The 22,763-nt window shown below is 42.7% G+C and overlaps 1 protein-coding gene across 7 annotated transcripts in view; it reads right to left on the reverse strand.

Annotated features, from left to right (window-relative positions):
- Positions 1 to 22,763, reverse strand: part of TTC7B (tetratricopeptide repeat domain 7B) — a 241,476-nt gene that overhangs the window by 186,952 nt on the left and 31,761 nt on the right. For all 7 annotated transcript variants that reach the window (XM_081048774.1, XM_081048770.1, XM_081048769.1 and 4 more), the window contains one exon: positions 4,631 to 4,761. In XM_081048774.1, coding sequence (XP_080904900.1) covers positions 4,631 to 4,761 — 131 coding nt within the window. The remainder of the gene's footprint in view (positions 1 to 4,630; positions 4,762 to 22,763) is intronic.

Below are 22,763 nucleotides of genomic sequence, written 5' to 3' on the forward strand. Positions count from 1 at the left end.
TCATTTTTACTCTGGGGAAGAGCCAGAAGTTGTACGATGCCAGATCTGGTGAATAAGGTGGATGAGGACACATGTAATGTTTTTATTTGAAAGAAAAGCTGTATAACAGAAGCGATGTGTGACATGGAGCATTGTCATGATGGAGGATGAAGTAAAGACACTCATGAAAGGGGACTTCCCGAACTGTTTCAGAAAGTGGCAAGAACGATGGGATAAGTGTGCTCGAAGTGAGGGGGGTATTTTGCGAGGGATTAATGGCAATGTGTCTTTTACTGTAATAAATATTTTTATTTTAAACATTTACTGTACTTTTCGATCGCAGTTCATATAAGAATCCTGAGAACATCATGCCAAAGAAGCCAGTCCTAAAAGACCACATACTGTATGATTCTATTTATATGAAATGTCTATTAAGTTGGTGCAAAAGTAACTGTGGTTTTGCAATTACTTTTAACCTTTTAAACCGCAATTACTTTTGCACCAACCTAGCAGAATATACAAATATATAGAGACTGGGAGATTGGAGGTAAATGGGGAGTGACCGCTAATGGGTACAAGGTTTCTTTTTGGCGTGATGAAAATATTCTGGAATTAAATATTGATGATGGTTGCACAACTCTCTGAATGTGTTAAAAAAAACATTGAATTGTATACACTTTAAATGGATAAATTGTATGGTATCTGAATTATATCTCAATAATGCTGCAATTAAGAAAAGAGAAGAAATATAACGAGTAAGCAAATAGACGGAAACAATTTCAACCTGAATGACAGTCAAAGAAGTGCAAACTAAGACTGTAAGGTACCACTTTCACCCAGCAGTTTGGCAAAATAACGTTTATACAAGAGCAACCCTGCCAAGACTGCAAAGAAACCCTAACCCTCCTGTACTGCCAAAGGTAGTATGACCCGTTGAAAGCAGTTGGACACAATATGCAGTAACGAGAATAGTAAAAAGTGTCCCCACTTCTGGGAATTTGCCCTTAGGAAACAATGCAAGCAAAGGAAAAAGCTGCCTGAAGGAAGATGGCATTGTAGCAGTATTTATAACAGGTTATACCCAACCATCAGTTAAATATAATCATAGACGCCATTCACTTGAAATATTATATAGCCTTGAAAACACTTTCAGATTCTGACATAATGTTGAGTGAAAAAGAGACAGATATAAAACCCTTTAACACTATGAAATTATGAGGGCAAAGACGGAATGAGAATATACAAAGACTGAAATAAGCTATTGTTCTTTTTCTGGTTTCTGGACTTTTTGAACCCAGTTCTAAGTGTTGTAGCCTCCGACCCCAGTCAGTCAGATGGCAGGCTCAATGCAAGAGCACACGGCCTGGCCAGTTTCCTGACATTTCTCTAAGGAAGTATTCATTCAGATATACTACCTCAAGCTCGGACCTGTAACCTGCTGCTTTGGCTTGAGTGGGAAAGTAAGGAATAGAAAGGGGAAGGAAAAAAGAATCTGTCCTTTCCTTATTGTCTCACATTTTAAAGCCAAAAGCAAGGCCACGTGAACCTCCAGTCATACCCTGCCATTCTCATCAGCAGCACGGGGTGCTTTTCCTGGGACATCTGATTTGAATTCAAGACACACAGTAACCTTAATCTAATCCAGTTCTGAAGCCAACACCTCAGCTATGTCACTGCAAGTTCTTCCTCTGAGGAGGACGTAAAACACGCAAGGCATGGCCGGGCTGACCATGAACAAGTCCTGATAAAGAGAGGAAACCCGGGCTGGGACCTGCAGTATTTGGGGTCCAGTTGTTTCTTCTCAAAACTCGATCATTGAAACAGCCCATAAAAAGTCTATGGATGTCCCATAATCTAGCATTAACTTCTTTTCTAAAATAGGGTGTAAAGGAATGAACTGTCAGCAGAAGGTAAAGTTCCACTCTGGCACGGCTTCTGCTGAAGAAAGCCAGAACCAGCTGGTTGGCTGATGCCTGCAAAGGGCAGAATGGGAGGATTTCACTCGCCAAAAGCGGGGCTTGCACTCTGATACCCAAGAATGAAGTCATCTTTATTCCTATCACTGCGCCACTAGAATCTCCTTGTGGGGCAGATAACACTGTTTACTGTTGGCAGAATGCCGCCATCTGAAGATAAACGAATCAAGGCCATCCTATGCCCTCACTAATTCTATCTGCTCTAATTTGATTGGACTTGATTAAATTATTTTATAGGCACAATTTTAGAGGGATCTTTTATGCCTCAGTCAGAGAACAAATTATTAGATGTTTCTGTAACCCTAATATAACAAGGACAACTAAACAAACATTTAACGCGCACTGCTTTTGTGTATTTGAATTTTCTTTGGCCCTGCCTTCATGTACTGGCTAGGGGACCCTGGCAGCTCACTGGTTCTGTGGCCTTAGACAAGTCAGGTAGTAGGACTAGCCCCACCATGAGAACAGAAAGCTGAAATACACAGAAATAAATGATTGAACCACAGTAAGTCAGATGAACAGAAGTCCGGAGCTCAGATATAACATAGGGATTCCAGGCAAAATGTTGTCCCATTATCTTCCACACAAGACAAAGAAAACAAAATTGTCCTGAAAAAATTACTCCATTCACATTGCCCTAAAAATACTGTCACACTTTAAATAAAATATTGTTTATAATATTCCAGTTTTTATCGAAATATCTGAAATCTTCTATGGTTAGGAAAGACCCCACTGCCAGGTGACACAGGAACAGATAATGACAACAAAACTAATACTTAACCTTGTGCTAACCATGAGTGAAACCATTTTATCCTCCCAACAATCTTACAGCAATTATTACTGCTGTTTTACTGAGGAGGATCCTGACGCAGCACAGAGAGGTTGCGTAACTTGCTCGAAGTTTTCCAGCTAAGAGGTAGCAAGGCCAGGATCCCCAAACATCAGCAGTCGCTTTGCAGCTGTGCTCTGCTGCCTCTCACAGCTTAAGTTAGCTCGAGGGAAAGCCAAGGTCAGCTCCCTCTCTGAAGAGTCACTGCCCTTCAGGAAGCAAAGAACTGTAACATCACAGAACAGAACCCACTCTTAGGGAAACTCAGAGAATGGGGCTGCCTCAGAAACACAATTCAGTGGTCCCAGATGATGAAAAAGCACTGACCAAAATACTCTGAACTGTCCTCAGAAGTTCTCCCCCAATTTTACTCCTGCTAGTGAATGAAGTTAAGAGCCAACACTAATAAGTAAAATGCCAAAAGGTCCTGGCAAACAGAAGTTTCTTCATATAGAATGGCTGGGAAATGAGGGGAAAACACTGAATGACTGACTGCCTCTGCCCAGCAGAACAAACATAGGAACAGAACACGAGGGATTTTCCACTTAACAGGGCTGCCTACCCAGAAAACTAAAACACTATTTACCTAAGCTTGCCCAGTCTTGTACTTCTTTCAGATTCTATTTCCCTAAAATTTCTGTTTTCAATTTAGCATAATTCTTAAAAGTCATTTAAGTTCAATTTTTTTTTAAATAGGCCAAACAGGTATCTTCTGCATAGCACCCATTATCTTGCCTCATAAAAACCCTTGAACTTCCACCAAGCCCAGTGGTCATGTAAGGAAGGCTATTTTCCCAGACTTCACATACATCAACATACGGTCTGTACATTTACAAAATAACAAAAGAACAAGACTTTGGTAGTCCGTCTGTTTTAATCTTTATGGAAAAAGAGAACCCATAAAATTGATGGGAAACAAGACTATGATTATTTTCCAAGACTCCCAGGATTTCGAATCATTTCAAACGATCTGACAGGATACATCTCTGGGTCTGAAGGGGGAAATAATCAATGTGAAGCCTCGGCTAGAACTCCAGAAAACCCTGCTTGAGGCAGAGATGGCTAGGAGCTATTGGTACCGTAAGAATAACTGACATTTGCCAAGAACCCTGGGCTAAGTGCCTTTATTTACATGATCTTTTATAATCCCCACAAGAACTCCATGAAGTAGGAACTATTATTCTGCTCCTGTTACAGATGGAAAATTGAGGCTGAGAAATGAAGGAACTTCATAAAGAGCAGAGACAAAAGACAGCAATCCTAAACAGACCAATTACGCACTCCACTCTGTCCCCCTCCGGCCTCTGCCTTCCCCCGCCTGAGGGTGTGAGCTCCGGTCTCGGGCTCACTCATTCTCTGCTCAGGTGGCCCTCTTGTCCGCTGCTGGTCTCCACTTTCCCAAACTACAGGCAGGGCACTGACTGATGGCAGAAACCATCCCAAAGGGGCTCAGGGAATACACAACCTGCTCCTCACTGAGAGAAAGGCGCCCAAACGCGGAAGTACACTATCCTGGCAGATGGTCCACGTGAGTACAAAGGTCCACACGTTTTGTGTAGGAGAATGGGAATAATTAGCTGCTTCAGGGCGCGGAGGGTGTAAAGAGATGCATGCTGTCATTTCTGATCAGAGGATGTTAAAATGTTTCCCAAACACTGACCTATCTATTTTCACAATGGGCCAGAATCACCACCATATTCTCCTTAGCACTAAAGAGTATAAGTAAAGCTTTGTACCCAGAGGCAGACAGGCTGAAGGTTTTCCAGAGGGTGACCAGAGTTCTCTACGACCTGATATGAAATTTTAAAACATTCTCAAGTGGAAGGAACACATGGTCCTCACTTACCCTTTCTATCTCTTGGAGGTACAGGAGTGCAATGTCTCCTGCTTTCTCATAACATGTGATGACATCCTGCTCCCGGTCCACGTGGAGATTACTGGTAGAAGAGGAAATAGGCAACTTCTCTAAACAAAGTCCTAAAAGGAATCAAACACAAAAGCTGGGTGAGTTGCTTTTCATGGGTTTCAATTTTTTAAATGTTGTTGTAGAGGGCCAGAAAATGATCCCAGGATATCACAGTCAGAGAAGCAGATTGTCTGTCCTCTGCCCTCTCTCTTTAAGGATGAAATGAAACATCAAAATGGAGCACCAAAAGAGTATACATAAGTTACAGATGAAACAGGCCTCTACACATCCTCGTGCCCAAAGCACCGTTTGATTTCGATATCCAAGCTGAGAATTTGATGTGGTACTTCACCGTGACCCCATTCAGACCGAACAGAGCTTCTCAAAAAATTAGGCCCCAAAGAGTGTCCTTAAAGAATTTTTTAAAGGTAAGTAGAGCTAGGCTCACAGCACAATACTACCTAAAGAATATCTATCCCAAAATGTACATTTAACCAATTGAACATAAAAAAACGTTTAAATGCTCCCAGGAGGCTCAGTTACCAGGAAAATCTTCCAACTCTCAGCCTTCGTTTGGAGTAACATTTATACCACAGGCCACCTCTCAGTTCTAAGCTAAGAAAACACCCAGAGCTTTGCATTAAGGGCATTTCTTTGGAGGTGGAGGAGAGACTCTTTGCCAAGAGAAATTTCAGGGCTGGGACGTATGAAAGCATGAAAGGCAGAGATGAGCAGTTGTATCCTGAACCCAGCACCAAACTGTGCCCCTGCCCCTGGTAACCAGACTATGGAGAGGGTCTCCGGGTCCTCTTTACCCAGTAGGGCTGCTGCTGTGTGAAGTGCCCTGGGATACCTGTATATACACACCCCACACATTCCACTCTACATAGAAGTGTGAGGTTTACTATGAACAGAAACAGCGTCTGCAGTTGGAAGAGCTGGAGAAATTCCCTGGAAAACCCATTCATTCTACAGATGAAGAAGCCGAGGTCTGCCACATAAAGCAAGTGACTTGCCCCAAACTGAATAGCCAGTTAACAGCATAACAGAAATCAGAAGCCAGGTCTTTGGCCTCTCTGATTTTCAGAGTGGACATCACTTCAGAGAGGGAATCAGACACACTCAACATCAGAAAATGACCCAGCACCTCATGTGCTCGTTTGGAGAATGGCCTCATCCGAGTTGCTCTTACACACAACTGTCATCACTCCAGGCTGCAGAAAGCCACGCGAGATGGCAGTGCTGCGCGAGAAGGAGGAGGACTCACTTCTGTTCACAAGGAGCCATCGGCTAAGGACTGTGCAGCTGGGAGCTCAGAGGTTCCCACTTTGTCACAGAAGGTGAAGCTCAGCCAAAGACTTGACATTTTTAACAGCTTCATTGACGTAAAATTGGCATAGAACAAATCACATTTGTTCAGTGTTTCACCATGATGTGCTTCTGTTGCCGTTGTTTTTATTTTGGTATTTTTATTTTTTTCTATCAAATAAAGTCCACACTTTATGTTAGGGTTCACTCTTCATGTTGTGCAGTTCTACGAGTGTTGACACGTGTTTTGGTCATGTCAAGTATGCACCATTACTGCACTCTGAACAACAGATCCACGGCCTTAATTAAAAATGCCCCCTGCTTCACCTAGTCACCCCTATATCCCTCCTCCCAAATCCCTGAACTACTTATCTTTTTACTGTTGCTACAGTTTTGCCTTACCCAGAACATCATGTAGTTACAATTATACAGTATATTAACTTTTCAAACTGGCTTCTTGCACTTAGCAATGTCCACTTAAGGTCTTTTTGTGGCCTGATGGCTCATTTCCTTTGCTTGTTAGAGAATATTCCATTTACCCCATTAATCTATTCAAAGGAATCTCCACTGCTTCCAAGTTTGGGCATTTATGATTAAAGCTGCTATAAACTTTCCTGTGCAGGTCTTTGGGTGAACATAGTTTTCAACTCAACTGGGTAAATAACAAGATGCATAATTGCTGGAATTGCATGATAAGAATATGTTCGTAAGAAATAGCTAAGTGAATATTTTTTATTTACAAATAGATTGTGTTGTTGCAAGGTTTGTATGCCCTTGAGGACCATCTGTCTCTTTGTTCTATCATTTATTGAAACAGAGGCATTGAAGTCTCAAGCATAACTGTCAGTGGTTGCCTTCAGGGTTTCACTATTTTAAATGATATGACACCACTTCGCATATAGTATAAGTTCTTCACAAATGCATATTTCCTTTTCTCTCTTTCCAGTCTTTATTCTCTTATTATATACATTTGACTTTTACGTAAGTTATAAATCCCACCCTACATGATTATTATTTTTGATGAAATAGTCAAATATCTTTTTAAAGACATTTAAATAATAAGGAAAAACTCATGTAGTCCCCAATATAATTCTGGTTTCCAGTGCTCTGCATTCCTCTGCGTAGGTTCATATTTCCTTCTGGTATCATTTTCTTTCTACCTAAAGGATTCCTTTAATATTTCCTACAGTGCAGTTCAGCTCATGATGCTTTCAGCCATTGTATGTCTGAAGAAAGCTTTATTTGGCCTTCATTTTTGAGAGATATCTTCATTGAGTGTGGAATTCAGGAGCGGCAGTTTACTTCCTTTGTACCCCTGACCCCCACCAACTCTAAAGGTGTCAGTCTATTCTCACTTGCATGGTTTTGGACAATAAATCTGCTGTCACCCTTACGTTTGTCTATGCTACTCTGTCTTTTTTTCTGGCTGCTTTTAAGACTTTTATCACTGGTTGTGAGCAATTTGGATTGTGAAGTGCTTTGGCTTAGTTTTCTCCATGTTTCTTGTGCTTCACTGAACTTTCTGGATTTAGGATTTATAGTTTTCATAAAATTTGAAAAATGCTCAGTCATTATTTCTTCAAAATTTTTTGTTACTCTCCTCTTTCCTTAGGGGACTCCAATTACACACATATTAGGCCACCTGAAGTTATACTTCATGCTCTTTCCACTTAAAAAAAATTTTCTCTGTTTAATTTTGGATAGTTTCTATTGCTATGTCTTCAAGTTCACTAATCTTTTCTTCAATGTCTAATCTGTCTTTAATCACAACCCGACTATTTTTCAACTCAGACAGTGTTGTTTTTATCTCTGGAAATTTGATTTGGGTCTACTTTTAACTTCTATGTCTCTACTAAACTTTTCTTTTTTCCCCCCTTTTTCTGCCTCTCCCCCCCCACTCCAGTTCAAGCTGTTGTTTCTCAGTCTAGTTGTGGAGGACACAGCTCCCTGGCCCATGCTGGTATTTTGAGCCTTGTGTTCCTTCCAGCTGAGGCAGTCGGTTGGCCTCTCACAGCAACTCACGACAGCTCTCGCCGGCTATCCACGATGGCTGCTGGCCACTCATGCTGGCTGCCGGTCGCTCATGGTGGCATGCAGTAGCCAGTGGCAGCACTCAGCAGCCCATAGCAGCTCATGCCAACCTCCGGCTGCTCACGGCAGCCCAGCTCCAGGGAGAGCTGTTGTTCACAATCTTAGCTGTAGAGGCGCAGCTCACTGGCCCATGGGGAAATCGAACCAGCGACCTCGGTGTTAGGAGCACGGCGCTCCAACCACCTGAGCCACCGGGCCGGCCCTCTACAACATTTTTTGAACATAAGTAATACACTTACAATAATGGTTTTGATGTTCCTCTAGTCCTAGGTGCTAAATATTCAGCCAAAATTGTTTATGCAGTTGCAAAAAAAAAAAAAATCATTACGCAGCATCTCCACTGTGAACTCTGTTACAACCTCTTGAAATTTTCTTTGAAGGTGAATACTAGATACACTGAACAAATTCACCATTTATAGAATAGCTCCAGAACCACTCAAAAGCAAGCACTTTATCGGAGCTCCCGAAATGTGAGACTCAATTGTGCAAAATTAAAACCATCAGCAAACAACAAAAAAGAGACAAATTGTTTCATAATCTGCCTTCTGCTGTATGAGAAGCAACCAAACAATGTGCAAGTTGATAATAGGGATTTAATATAAAGAAAATAAATTCTCCACTGTGTCAAGGAGCCAGAAAAAAATAGGTCTACCCTTTGGCACTTGGTACCACTACAGGCTGGACTCTGACCACTATTCTTCGTGAAGGTGACCAAGGCCTTCAGGGACCTGCCAAGCCCACTGAATCGAAGAAAAGCCAAATCCAGCTCAATACCGTTTGGCTATCATCTGTATTTTAAGTTCTAAAATACTGAAACCCAGTCACCGAGGGCTACAATCCATGGCCACGCATACTTGGTAAGAATATTCAAAGCAGCTGTACAACTTGGTCCTCCACAGTGAGAAGAAACAGGTGTTTTCTGTGGGTTGGTGTTCTATTAGGCAGGTACATGAATATCTAAGGGCTGGACTGGCAAATGAGGTCCCAGCAGGGAGTCCATTCTTGTGTAGGAAGGCTCTTTATGGTAAATAGTGTTCCTTTCCTTCTCCCAAATGCTCTGACATTCATTCCACGCACCACTGGGCACATCTCAGAGCAATAGCAGAGTCTGGATTTACCACAGTGCATGGCTGTGCAGCTTAGTTCCAGAATATCTAATTCTCTGTCAAAAGCTGCTTACAGGACCTCTGGACTGGACTATAAAATTTCAAGTGTCTGGGATCAGATCAACACTGTCTGAGAAGCAGAATCCTGAGGTCATGGTCCAAATTGGCCCTCTTTAAAATGTCAGATGATGCCTTATCAGTTTGGAAAGCTTTTATCAATAATGTTTTCACTTTGTTTTTTCCAGAGAAATGAATGACCAAAAAAAGCGGAAAGCAGACTGGATAAATAACTAGTGCGACAGGAATACCTAATGAACATCTCAATAAGATCTGCAGGTACAAAAATCAAAACTGTGTACAAAAGAGTAGCAATTCATTGCTTCCCGACCAATCAACGAGGCCAACTTTAAAACATGGGTGAAAAAAGTGGCTGAACACGTGCGGTGATTGAAAGAACACTGGGGAGCCAAGGGAAGCAAAATTTATCTCCCGGCCACAGGAGGAAATTCCCACAGACAGACTCACTTCTGAAAGGTCCTTTCTATGATGGGTAACACATTTTAAATAAATTAAGGATGAGAAAATCATTTAGATTATACTTGACTGCTTTTGAAGCTCTTCCAAGTGCACTAACCTATTTGGTCTTCTTTAATAGGTACTATCCTCCTTCCAGTGGTGGGGAAAGAATCAGGGAAGTTAAGTGACCTGCCTAAGGTCTGTGCAGGGGCAAGAACTGGAAAGTATAAGGGAGCCAGGAGTTGGGACAAATGTATCCTGCTCTGGGTGATACCTGCGAGGAAACAATCCTGCTGAGTTGGAGGCAGGGTAGAGTGTCAAAGCAAAGGGATTCTACAGGCGCCAGCAGGCCAGTGGGACCTCACAGCTGGGAGGGGCACTAGGCAGCTGAGGACCCTGGACTCTTTCAAAGCTCAAGGCTCAGCCTCTGGATTGCTCTATGAAAGTGTGACTTACAGAACATAATACAGCAAACTGAACCCCACCCTTTGTTTCCTTCTACATCAAGGTCTCATCATCTCTGAAAGGAAGCTCTATATTATTTCCCCAAGGGCCATCCATCCATGGAGCTTTGGCTGAGGAAGTGGAGAGCTACACGTCCCAGTGACAAAAAATGCAGCGATCACTGAGGGGTTAATACCCCAAATTCTTTCAGGGTCCCTCAACTAGGAGACTGATCTGGGTATGTGTAAGACAGAACAGTTTCAATAATGAGAAAGGTTCATTTATCAAGGTGCTATCTAGCACCTTGCCGGGGGTTGACACACACCATTTATAATCCCCACAACCACCCTGCCAGGAAAGTGTTAACGGTGTTTTATAGCTAAGATTGAACTTAGGGTTCCACAGCTAGTAAATGATAAAGCCAAGCTTGGAGCCCTGGTCTATCCAACTACAAAAGCCTGCTCACAATATCCTGTGTCTCACTGAGTCTCTGAAACCAAATTCAGTGTCTGGTAACAGCAGTGACAATAAAAATGAGCTTCAAATCGGAAAGCACAGAAATCAAAGTCCAGGGCCCTCGGGCATGATTTTTTCCTTCCACTAGGAGCTGCATCACCCCAGGCAATTCCCTGGGTCCCAGCGCCTCCCACTCCTCATCTGTCCTGAAGGACTGAACTACTGAGATACATACCGTGTTTCCCCGAAAATAAGACCTAGCCAGACCATCAGCTCTAATGCATCTTTTGGAGCAAAAATTAATAATATACGATCCGGTCTTGTATTAAAATAAGACCGGATCTAATCTAATCTAATCTAATACCTGGTATAATATAATATAATATAATATAATATATAAAATTGGGTCTTATATAATGTAATATAATATAATAACCAGTATAATATAATTTATAATATAATATAATATAATATAATATAATATAATATAATATAATAACCGGCTCTTATATTAATTTTTGCTCCAAAAAACGCATTAGAGCTGATGGTCTGGCTAGGTCTTATTTTCGGGGAAACACGGTACGTCTTGAGTTGTATAATTTTATAAGACTAACATCAAAACAAATATTTGGATTTTTAAAAACACATTAAAATGAACAGAGAATTAATTTCACATGAAGTTACACAGCACAATGAAAGGCTATAAAATATAATTATGTGAACTGTGTACTATAACATTAGGCACCATTTCCTCCTTTTTTTTTAACCACATCTCTGGGAGCCAAGCCCAGGACAGGTGCACCCTGAAGCTTTGCTGTACGATGACCCACAGGGGCGTTTATAATTGGAAGTACCAGAAAAACTTTATTATAATACCATGTCTCTAAGAACCCAGTTCTGTGTATGGACTTCAAAGACAGTAAGACAATTTCCAAGGATCTCAATTTCTAAGGCTGAAAAGAAACTCAGGAAAAGAGATTTGAGATCTGCAAAGCAAAGTCCAGGCAAAGGCAGCCCCAGGTTGCTGGTCCTGAATTCTCACCTCTAGAATGGCTGTGCTCCCACAGTGTCAGATATACTCTACTCAGTGGAAGGACAAGCCCCTGAGCAAGCGTAAAGAGGAGCCAGCTGACGGAAACCACCCAATGCTGGGGGCAGGGGAGGGAGGCTGGCCTAGCTCTCCTGTGAAGTCCCTACCAGTCCTGAGGGTCTATGATTCCTGGTAGTCTCTGGGCTGGAAGCCAAGGTTGGCCCCTTCTGAGTGCTTTTAGAAATTGCTGTCTTCCTTCCAGAGTCACCATATTCTTCTCAGGAGGTGTGCGCGTACACACACACACTCATAAAAGAAGAGGCTGCCAGGCCCTGAATCAGACACTCACCTGCTAGAGCAGATGATCTTTCAATGTCCCTTCCATAATTCTGTGAGCAAATGAGATGCTAATTCAGACTGAAAGGCTCACTAAATGAGAGTTTGCAATTTGAATTTATGCTCTTTAAGTCTCTACTTAGTAACCACACAATAGTAATAACATGTAGTGAGTTTTAGCTACATGCCAGACACTGTTCTCAGTTTGATATGATTTTTCTAACCTTCAGAAGAACGAGGGTAGGACTGACTGTCATCCCCATGTTAGAGGTGAGGGAACTGGGGTACTAAGCTGTTAAGTGACTCGCCCAAGAGTACACAACTCGTAGGTGGCAGAGCTAGGACTCCAACCAGACTCTCTGACGCCCAAGTTCTTGCTCTTAGCCTTTACACTCTCTCGTATCTCTGATTTGTCTCTTTATATGGAAAGCATGCTATGCAGTAGCTAAGACTGTGGGCTCTTGGAGCCAGGTCCCAGGTCCCTAATCCACAGCAGACTCTATGTGTAAAATGCTATGTGCTTAGAACAGTACCTGGCATCTAGGAAGGACTCAGAAGACAGTAACTATCACTATTGTTCCCATCGCTCTTTAGATAACAGTAGGCTGGAAGGCCTCCAAGTGGGAGCATTTTATTCATTTGTCATATTATATATATATATATATATATATATATATATATATATATATGTATATATATATATATATATATAAATAACAGTTTTATTGACATATTGTGCATGTAACACAAAATTCACCTTCTTAACGTGCACGATTTAGTGAGCATATTCACACAGCTGTGGAGCCATCACCACTAGTTAACTCCAGAGTGTGTTCATTAATTACCCCAGTAAGAAACCCCACACCCATTGGCAGTTACTCCCATCCCAGCCTCCCCCAGATGCTGGGAACCACTACTCCACTTTCTGTCTCTATGGGTTTGCCTATTCTGGTTATTTCATATAAATGTAATCAAACAATATGCAACTTGTGTATCTGGCTTTTTTCACTTAGTATAATGTTTTCAAGATTCACACCTATTGTAGTAAGTATTAGAACTTCATCACTTTTGTAAAAAATTGAGGTAAATTCATATAACATAAAATTTAACCATTTTAAAGTGAATAATTCAGTGGCATTTAGTACACTCATAAAACAAAGTTGGATAATTAAGTTTGCGAACTCATCCTAGAAAAAGGGCTACATATCCCGCTGAATATCACTACAGTCACTTTCGAAGTCCTCCCCTTGGGAAGCTATGCACCAATGCCAGTGCCTAGTCCACCCTTCAAAGCAATTTTGGAACTCTTTTTCTGGAATGGCCATCAGAGCTGTCATATTACCCTTGATGTCCTGAATGTCATCAAAATATCTTCCTTTCAATATTTCCTTTATATTCATGTAAAGGAAGAAGTCATTGGAGGCCAAATCAGGTGAGTAAGGAGGCTGTTCCAATACAGTTATTTGTTTACTGGCTAAAAACTCCTCACACAGACGTGTGAGCTGGTGCATTGTTGTGATGCAAGAGCCATGAATCGTTGGCGAAAAGTTCAGGTTGTTTTCATCTAATTTTTTCACACAACCTTTTCAGCTCTTCCAAATAGTAAACTTGGTTAACTGTTTGTCCAATTGGTACAAATTCATAACGAATAATCCCTCTGACATCAAAAAAGATTAGCAACGTTATTGCAGCGAGTTCACGGACTTAACTGTAAGACCTCATATTGTACAATCTCCCTCTGAATCTAGTTCCAAACACTCCATTCCTTTTTATTGCTGAATAATATTCCATTGTAAGGGTGTAATAAATGGATTCTATTTATCCATTTATCTGTTGATAAACATTTGGATTGTTGAAACTTTTTGGATATTATGAAGAATGTTGCTATGAATACCCATGTACTGGTTTTTGTATGGACATATACTATGAGGTGTGATTGAAAAGTACAGTGAATGCTGCTGCCGAGTGCCATCCAACGGAAAGGCAGGGATCTTCAATATGGGAAGCAGCAGTGCGTGACAAGTGTCAACTTGTTCCATACAGTCAGTCGGGTGTGAGCTATGGTTGAGAGAAGGTGTGTTTTAAAGTGGGCCGTAAATCATGGATCACAAACAACGCGTTAACATGAAATGGGAAAACAGTTTGATCCTTCATCATGACAACGCTCCATGTCATACATCGCTCCAGGTACAGCAATTTCTGTCAAATAAAACATTACGGTGTGCCCTCATCCTCCTTATTCACCGGATCTGGCACTGTGTGATTTCCGGCTCTTCCCCAAAGTCAAAAAGACCATGAAAGGAAAACGTTTTGAATCAAATTCAGGACATTAAGGCAGACATGACAGCACAACTAAAGATATTCATGAAAGAGGACTTCAGAAAGTGGCAAGAACGACGGGATAAGCGTGTTCAAAGTGAGGGGGAATATTTTGAGGGGGATTAATGGCAATGTGTCTTTTACTCTAACAAACTTTAAACATTCACTGTACCTTTCGATCACACCTCATCTATATACCTAGAATGGAAGGTCGTGATAATCCTATGTTTTGTTACTTTTAATCTCTGTGCTAAAAATCACTGTGTAACTGCCAAACTGCTGGGTAAAATATTAAGAAGTGAATATATGTGGGCTTTTGAGTAGACAGACCTGGATTTAAACCCTTGCTTCTCTACTTGCTGGTTCTGTGACTCTGAGCAAGCTACTCAGCACCTTGGAGCTTCTGTTTCTTCTTCAAGCAAATGAGAATAACAGCACTTGCTCTGAATGATTACTAAAAGGCTTGGCTCAGTGCCTGGCATACAAGTACAGTGGTACTTCGGTTTTTGAATGTCTCTGTTGACGAACATTTCGGTTTACAAACACTATAAATTTTATGGAACTATGGTATCATTAGATAGTAAAATTCATGCTAAATTTGCAGTCTTAGGGGTTGATTTTAAAGGTCTGAAATGGATTAATCCATTTTGCATCACTTTCTATGGGGAAACCGTGCCTCTGTTTTCGAACGTTTCAGAACTCGAATGGTCTTCCAGAATGGATTTCGTTAAAAAACTGAGGTACCACTGTATGCACTTGATAAACACTAACTACTGTTATTAATAAGCACCTTTCCTGGGGGCAATAACAATCCTCCTTAATTTTTTTAGGGGTACCTGAAAAATACAGAAAAGCATGGAGAAAATAACAATCACCCATATTCCTACCATTTTGAATTAAGCACGGTCAACATTGCAGCACAGACCCTCAACCTTAATTATACATAATGCCATGTAAACTTTGGTCTTGGTTCAAGTTCGTTTCCCAAAAAAGAGCAGACTCATCACCTAAGCGTATCCCTACAATGTGAAGTGCAACTGCTGGATGCCTCGACTACAGCAAGGAATGAGAACTGCCAGTGAAAAGATGTGCCTATCCTTTCTTCATTCAACAAATTCTCACTGAGCACCATCGGTGTGCAGTGCTCTGGCGAGGGCTGGGCTTCACAGAGCAGGACATGGTCTTCTCCTTCAAGAAGCCCCACCTCTACTGGAATGGAGGAGAAAGACATTTTCAAAACAACGTAAAAAGTACATGACTAAGAAGGACATAGTATCACAGAACGGAAAACAAGCACCTCAGTGCACCTTCACCAAAGACTTCAATCCACAAGCCTTCTTTGGACTCTTTGAGTCTCTGCTTGCTTCCAAAAAGAGAACCAATGAGGAGTCTATTAACACAATCAATATTAAATATGAATATGGGTCAGTGGCAATAAAAGAGTTCTTACTCTTCTTACACCATCTAAATATAAACAGGAAGCTTTGACTAGCAACCTGAGATGAGTGGCTACATGTACTACAGCATCTAGCTTCCCACCGTTTGCAGACTTGATAAATCTAGCTGGAAAGAGATCAGAGTCGAGATAAACAGCTAGCACAAGGCTTACACAGCAGATCTCCAGCAGGCCGAGGGCTTCACAGCTCCCTCACTCTCAATACCCCTACTCCTACATTTCCTGGGGTGTGCACATGGCAAAAGCACTTAGCAAGGCCGCCCCTGGTCCCAACTATGCCAAACCACCCCCTCCACTCATGGACTTTTCTGTAAAACCTTTTTCACTACACCTGAAGAAATCTCAAGACTTTTTAAAAAAACAAAAAGCAGCTTCTCAAGGAAAAAAACTGGATCCCCTATCTTTCCTCCTCTTCTCATTCTGCAGAGGAGGAAATTCAAGCTCAGAGAGGGTTGGTGATTTGCCCAAGGTCACATGGGGATATTGGCAGAGAAAACCCTCAGCCCCGATCCAACGCACTAACTGACTACAGCAGGTCCAAGCAACTGGGACACAGCCCCCAACAGGACTGAAGGATTTTTCTGCCAGGGAGGAAGCACTGCCAGTGGCTGCTTGTCTGTCCTGCTCCAGGAAACCTAGAAGGTCATGGCCATTAGCAAACATTCAATTCATAAAGGTCAGGATTAGATTTTGTCACTTCAAGACTTGAACATGCACCTACTAAGAAATACGCCACGAAAATCTTCCTTGGGCCTCTGCAGGCCTTATTACTAGGGATTTTTCGATCTCTGAAAGAAAAGGACCATCAACTCTTGTTAAACCTCTGCAACCAGGATACAGACTTGTGCAGCCCTTCTCTTTACAGGTGATACGCGCACTGCGTGTTTTAACGCACCGAACGGCTGTCGCCTCCCGTGGGAGCCTCTGTAACCGTCTCAAAGAACAATACACACGCACATCAGCCGAGAGGCAGCGCCAGGCCTGATGCAGAGCCAGCCAGGCTGCGTGTAAACGCCCACGGAAGGCACAGCTTTCTAGAAACTGCCCGGGACTCCCTTAGGAGGCTCACGGATCCAAGGTTAATAGAGACTGCTGGCAAGTTCGCCCTTCTTCTCCGATCCCTGACCTCCAGTGGAATCTCCGAATGATCCAAATCTCCCGACCTGCGACGCGCGAGCCCGCCCGGGGGACGCAGCCACCGGGACAGGCGGGGCCGGCGGGCGGGCTGCCCGGCCCTGGGGCGGTTCTGCGCCTGCGTGAGCGCTCCCGCGAGGCTGCAGCTCCTGCGACCCCTGGTGGCAGCCGCCAGTACTCCAGGGACGACCTGGGACGGCTGCTAGCCGTGACTCCCAATTGGTGTGGCCCCGGACGGAGCTGTGGCTCCTTCGGTGGCATTCCGGTTTTTGAACGTGCCCAGAGTAAACTGTTTACATGACAAGGCTGAGTGCTGCACATGTTGTTCAGGAAGAAGTTTTCCAAGACGCCTGCGACGTCCACACTGGTTCTGGGAGCCACTCAACACAAACCAGGGCACCTCGCAGCACCGCAAGGTCAACTTAGCCTCTTTCAGTCTGGCTGCTGCAGTCTCTGCACCTGGGAGTTCCTACAGATATGACACGCCAGCCTCAATCTACGAAACAAGCACCTGACCGCAAAGGAGAAAAAGACCCCGGGCTGAAACGGGACCCACTCTTCACTCCTCTTAAAAGGGGAGCCTACCCGTTTCCAGGAGGGCCTATTTTTCAATGCTGTAGTTACTTCTAATAATTTACTACTATTATATTATTCCAGAATCTGGTACAATAGTAGGAGTTCAACAAACCTGAGTTCCCCTGCCTTGCGAGGCTGCGGTGTGCCCTGCAGGGCAGCTGCAGACCTCTGCCTGGTTCACGGGTCAAGGTACTGTGCAGGGAGACCCAGCCCAGCACAGCTTCCTGCTCTTCTGCACCAGTCCCAATGTGACGGGGACAGCCCGGAGAGCCAGCTCTGACACCCTCCTTCTTCATAGAACAATCTGTGCTCTGCTCCCACCCCCAGAGAGCTCTGAGCTTTCCAAATATGGATACTTTTCTCAGGAACATTTGGGGGAAGAAAATGAACACCAGACATGGTTTGGAAATGATGGAAGCCAAGTGATAGGTGGTGGCAGAATGAGCACTGCACTAGGAGTCACGAATCCTGGCTTTAAAATACTAAATGGGAGTCTGGACTGGGCAATCTTTTATAACCTGCCAGCTTTGTATGAGTCTAGGCCCCAAGGAGATCCTAGAAGGACCCAAATCCTATGAGTGAAAAACACAGCAGCTAGCTAGCACACGGTGCAAGGGGGAAAACAACATTAAGGAGTCACTGGCTATCAAAGAAAATGAGCCACGAAAATGGACTCTTCAGAGCCAAACAACATGAAAGACAGACCACAAATTGGGATGATCCAACCTGAAGCTGAGTGTGGGTAGAAGAGGAGTTAGAAACAAGATTATTTGTTTTATATCAGCCCCCAAACGAAATCTATTTTCATCTACAAGAGAGAAGATTCAGGATACGCTGAAAACACTGTAGTTTTGCTTAAGCACTTCGTATGTTACCCAGATACAGTTTATCTTCAACAGTGTGCCCCTGGATGCCGGGCATACGTGGTTAAGGAACCATCCATCACAAGCACGCCTGTGCAGCAGCCATTGTCCTGCTGCAAAGCAGGGGTACAAAGCAAGCAGCTGAAATGTGATACAGCCCCAGAGTCCAACTCAGAGCACCCAGATATTTGCTGATTTAATTGTACAATCTAGTTTGAGAGACGCAAGTGGCAGATGTGAAATAATTCAACAAAAACTGAATGTCAAATGGATGGTGCAAACTATAAGAAGAGGTGAAACAGAAGGAGAGATTGATGTGGACAGTGGAGCTGGGACGGTTGTCACCGAGGTGTCACGAGGGTGGAGGAGGACTCCTGAGTTAGAGGGAAGAGACAAGCAGAGGTGGGGAGTGGGCCTGGTAGGGGCAAGGGTAGGTGAGCGGGCAGGCCGGCAGGCAGCATGGAGCAGTGTGGGTGGCACTGGGCAGGACATGGCCTCCAAAACCTGGAAGAATGCACCGCCATGCCGACACGTGTTGCGGTTAGCGGGAGGACCCATCAAGAACCCATACTTCAACAATAAGGAAAAAGATGATTTGGGGGAGCGAGGGGAAGGGTCTATTCGTGATTACCTCAGTGTGGTTTTTCCGTGGTACATTAAACCTCAGACGGACTTGGCCTGACAAACAGGCCACTGTCTACTTACTACTGCCTTCACCTCACCTTCAACCTACTTAAGAATGTAAATCGACCACAAATGTACAAATGCTCGCATGCTTTAGGCTCTATCAACTGCACGGGAAAGCTCGGTGTCATCTGCATCCCTCCTCCCCTTCATTTCCCCAGAACCCCGGCAGGCACCTTGCCTGCAGGTAGAGGTCCCCCATTACATGCCAGTACCTCGCTGGGCGCCAGGCTCAGCCTTTGCGCTCCTCACTCTCTGTGGTCCTCTGAGTGAGCTTCAGCCATTCTTGGGTTGTAACCAACTCTATAAACAGACAATTCCTGAATCCTGACCAACAACAAACCAATAGCCTAGAGACCCTTAGCTCAGCTGCAGCCCCAGAACTGGGATAGGTCCCTGCACACGCCCCCTTGTGGTCAAGAGGTGTCATCGCGGTCAACTCCAAAGAAAATTGGCTCCTCCTCCTGCACTGCTTACCTGGCTTAACTACATACATCATTACCTGCCTAGTGAGCTAAGCTAAAAATCTCACAGACATCTTGACTCCTCCTCAACCACCTTCCCACACCAACTCCATACCACACATACTGTTTCCATGGCCTACTGCAACCCAGGCTTTTGCAAAATCTGTCAGGATCCAGCTGGGATAAATCACTCTAGGTCTTTCAAATAAAAGAGAATTTAACGTATGTAATTGTCTACATAAGGGATAAAACAGATGAGAAGCCAAAGAGGATGGTGTGGCAGCCCCGAATTCGGCAACAGCAGGAGGCCACTACCATGCCTGGGGCTGGAAAGGACAGAGGGAGGAGGTGGGGTTACAAGAGCCCCAAAGCTGCAAAGCTGCCACTATTGCGTGGGAGACAGAATCCAGGAGAAGCTCCCCAGTGGGAGCCAAAACCACAGAGGGAGGGTTTGTCTGACCGAAGGTGGGGCAACTGAAGAGACACAATTGCTGTCAAAGGTGTTGCCTGAGGCAGAGAAAGAGAAATAGCCTGGCTTCTCTCTCCTCTTGCTCTCTTATTTCCTGCCAGTGTTTCCTGTTGGCCAAACCCAGGCAGAAACTTACTGATGCGGGCACCTCAGAAACAGGCTGCAGAAGTCAGGACCCCTGACATGTAGAACAACGGAGGGGAAGGGCCAAAGCCAACTCACCCCTGCAACCAGTCTCCTTCCCCATAATCTTTAATTCCTTCTAGTCTATTCTCCACTAGAAGAAAGATCTTTCTTGCTCGTAAACTTAATTAAGCCCTTCTTCCAACTTAAAACCTGGCAGTGGCTGGCAGTTCCCTGGCAGGAAAAAAATAGGACTCATTTATCAGACTGACTTTGTAGATCAATTGGAAATACAGGAGAGGCTGCTTCCTTGGCTGTACTGCGTTCATAACATGATTGAGCTGCTACTCAAGATATTATGGTAGAAGAGACTATTCCACCCTAACCTGGTAACGAGCTAAAGATCATGCCTTTCTGACCAGGAGTGTTTGCCATGATCGAGAGGCTCAGGACTCCAGAGAAAAGATGCCATGTAGAAGAAAGTGGAGAACAAGTAAAGGCTATTTTTGTTTCTAGTAAAGACTATTAAAATCTATTAAAGCAATAAAGTAATAAGAGATTGCTGTAGTAAACAAAAAACTTCAATAAAGAAAAGCCCAGGCTTCGATGACTTACTGGTAAATTCTACCAAATGTTTAAAGAAGAATTAACACCAATCCTTCAGAAACTCTTCCAAAAAGTAGACAAGGAAGGAACATTTCACAACTTACTCTGTGACACCAGTATTACCTTGATACCCAAGCCAGACAAAGACATCACAAGAAAATTACACCAATATCCACTATGAATACAGATGTAAAAATCCTCAACAAAATGTGAGTGCACCAGACCCAGTGACATATAAAAAGGATTATGTATCATGACCAAGTGGGATTTATCCCAGGAATGCAAGGCTGGTTTAACATATGAAAATCAATCAATGTAATACACCATATTAGAAAAATAAAGCACAAAAATGACATTCGTATCTCAATAGAAAAAGCATTTGACAAAATCTAACACCCTTTGATAATAAAAGCATTCAACAAACTAGAAATAAAGAACTCCAACCTGATAATGACCATTTGCGAAATATCCACAGCTAACATCATACTTACTGATGGAAGACTGAAAGCGTTCCCCCTAAGACAAAGATCTTTGCTGTGGTCACTTCTATTATATTAGGTTGGTGCAAAAGTAATTGCGGTTTAAAAGGTTAAACATAATTGCAAAAACCACAATTACGTTTGCACCAACCTAATACATTATACTGCAGGTTCTAGCCAATGCAATTAGGCAACAAAAAGAAAGAAAAGAGGGCCGGCCCAGTGGCTCAGGCGGTTGGAGCTCCATGCTCCTAACTCCAAAGGCTGCCGGTTCGATTCCCACATGGGCCAGTGGGCTCTCAACCACAAGGTTGCCAGTTCAATTCCTCGAGTCCTGCAAGGGATGGTGAGCTGCACCCCCTGCAACTAGCAACAGCAACTGGACCTGGAGCTGAGCTACGCCCTCCACAACTAAGACTGAAAGAACAACAACTTGAAGCTGAACGGCACCCTCCACAACAAAGATTGAAAGGACAATAACTTGACTTGGGAAAAAAGTCCTGAAAGTACACACTGTTCCCCAATAAAGTCCTGTTCCCCTTCCCCAATAAAGTCCTGTTCCCCTTCCCCAATAAAATCTGGGGGAAAAAAAGTGTGGTATACATAACACAAATGTACCATTAAAAAAAAAAAAAAGATTACATGGAAACTTCTTTAAAAAAAAAAAAAGAAGAAGAAAAGGCATCCAGTTTGGAAAGGAAAGAATAAAACTATCCTATTTATAGATGACATGATCTTGTATATAGAAAACCCTAAAGAATCCACACAAAAATTATTGGAGCTAATAGAGTTCAGCACGGTTAATTGAATAAAAGATGAATATACAAAAATCAGTTTTATTTTCTATACACTAGCAAAGAACAATTTAAAAATAAAATTAAGAAAGCAATTTCATTATGATAGCATCAAAAAGAATAAATACTTAGGAATAAATTTAACCAAAGGAATGTAAGACTTGTACACCGAAAAATACAAAACATTTTTGAAAGAAATTAAAGAAGACATCCCATGGACATGGGTTAGAGGACCTAATATTATTAAGATGGCAATACTTTCCGAATTGATGTACAGATTCAACATCAACCTTATCAAATTTCCAGCAAGCTTTTTTTTGAGGAGGGGGGGCTGTAATTGGCCATTTGGTCTTAAAATTTATAGGGCAATGTAAGGAACCCATACAAGCCAAAACCATCATTTAAATAAAGAACAAATTTGGAGGACTCATACTTCCCAATCTCAAGATTTATTACAAAGCTACAGTAATAAAGACAGTGTAGTATTAGCCTAAGAATAGGCATATAGAACAACGCAATAGAATTGAGAGTCCAGAAATAAACCCCTACATTCAAGTTCAGTTGACTGTAACAAGACAATTCAGTGAGGTAAATATATAGTCTTTCCGAGAAATGGTGCTGTAAGAACTGGATATCCACATGCGAAAGAGTGAAGCTGGACCCCTACCTTACACTATATCCAAAAATTAACTCAAAGCAGATCATAGATCTAAATGTAAGAATTAAAATTATAAAACTCTTCAAAGAAAACATAGAAGTAAATCTTTATGATTTACTTTGTGATTTACATAGAAGGTAAATCTTTGCCTTCATTAGGCA

Source organism: Rhinolophus hipposideros (genome assembly GCF_964194185.1).
Source record: "Rhinolophus hipposideros genome assembly, chromosome: 5".
In the NCBI taxonomy this organism is placed as follows: Eukaryota; Metazoa; Chordata; class Mammalia; order Chiroptera; family Rhinolophidae; genus Rhinolophus; species Rhinolophus hipposideros.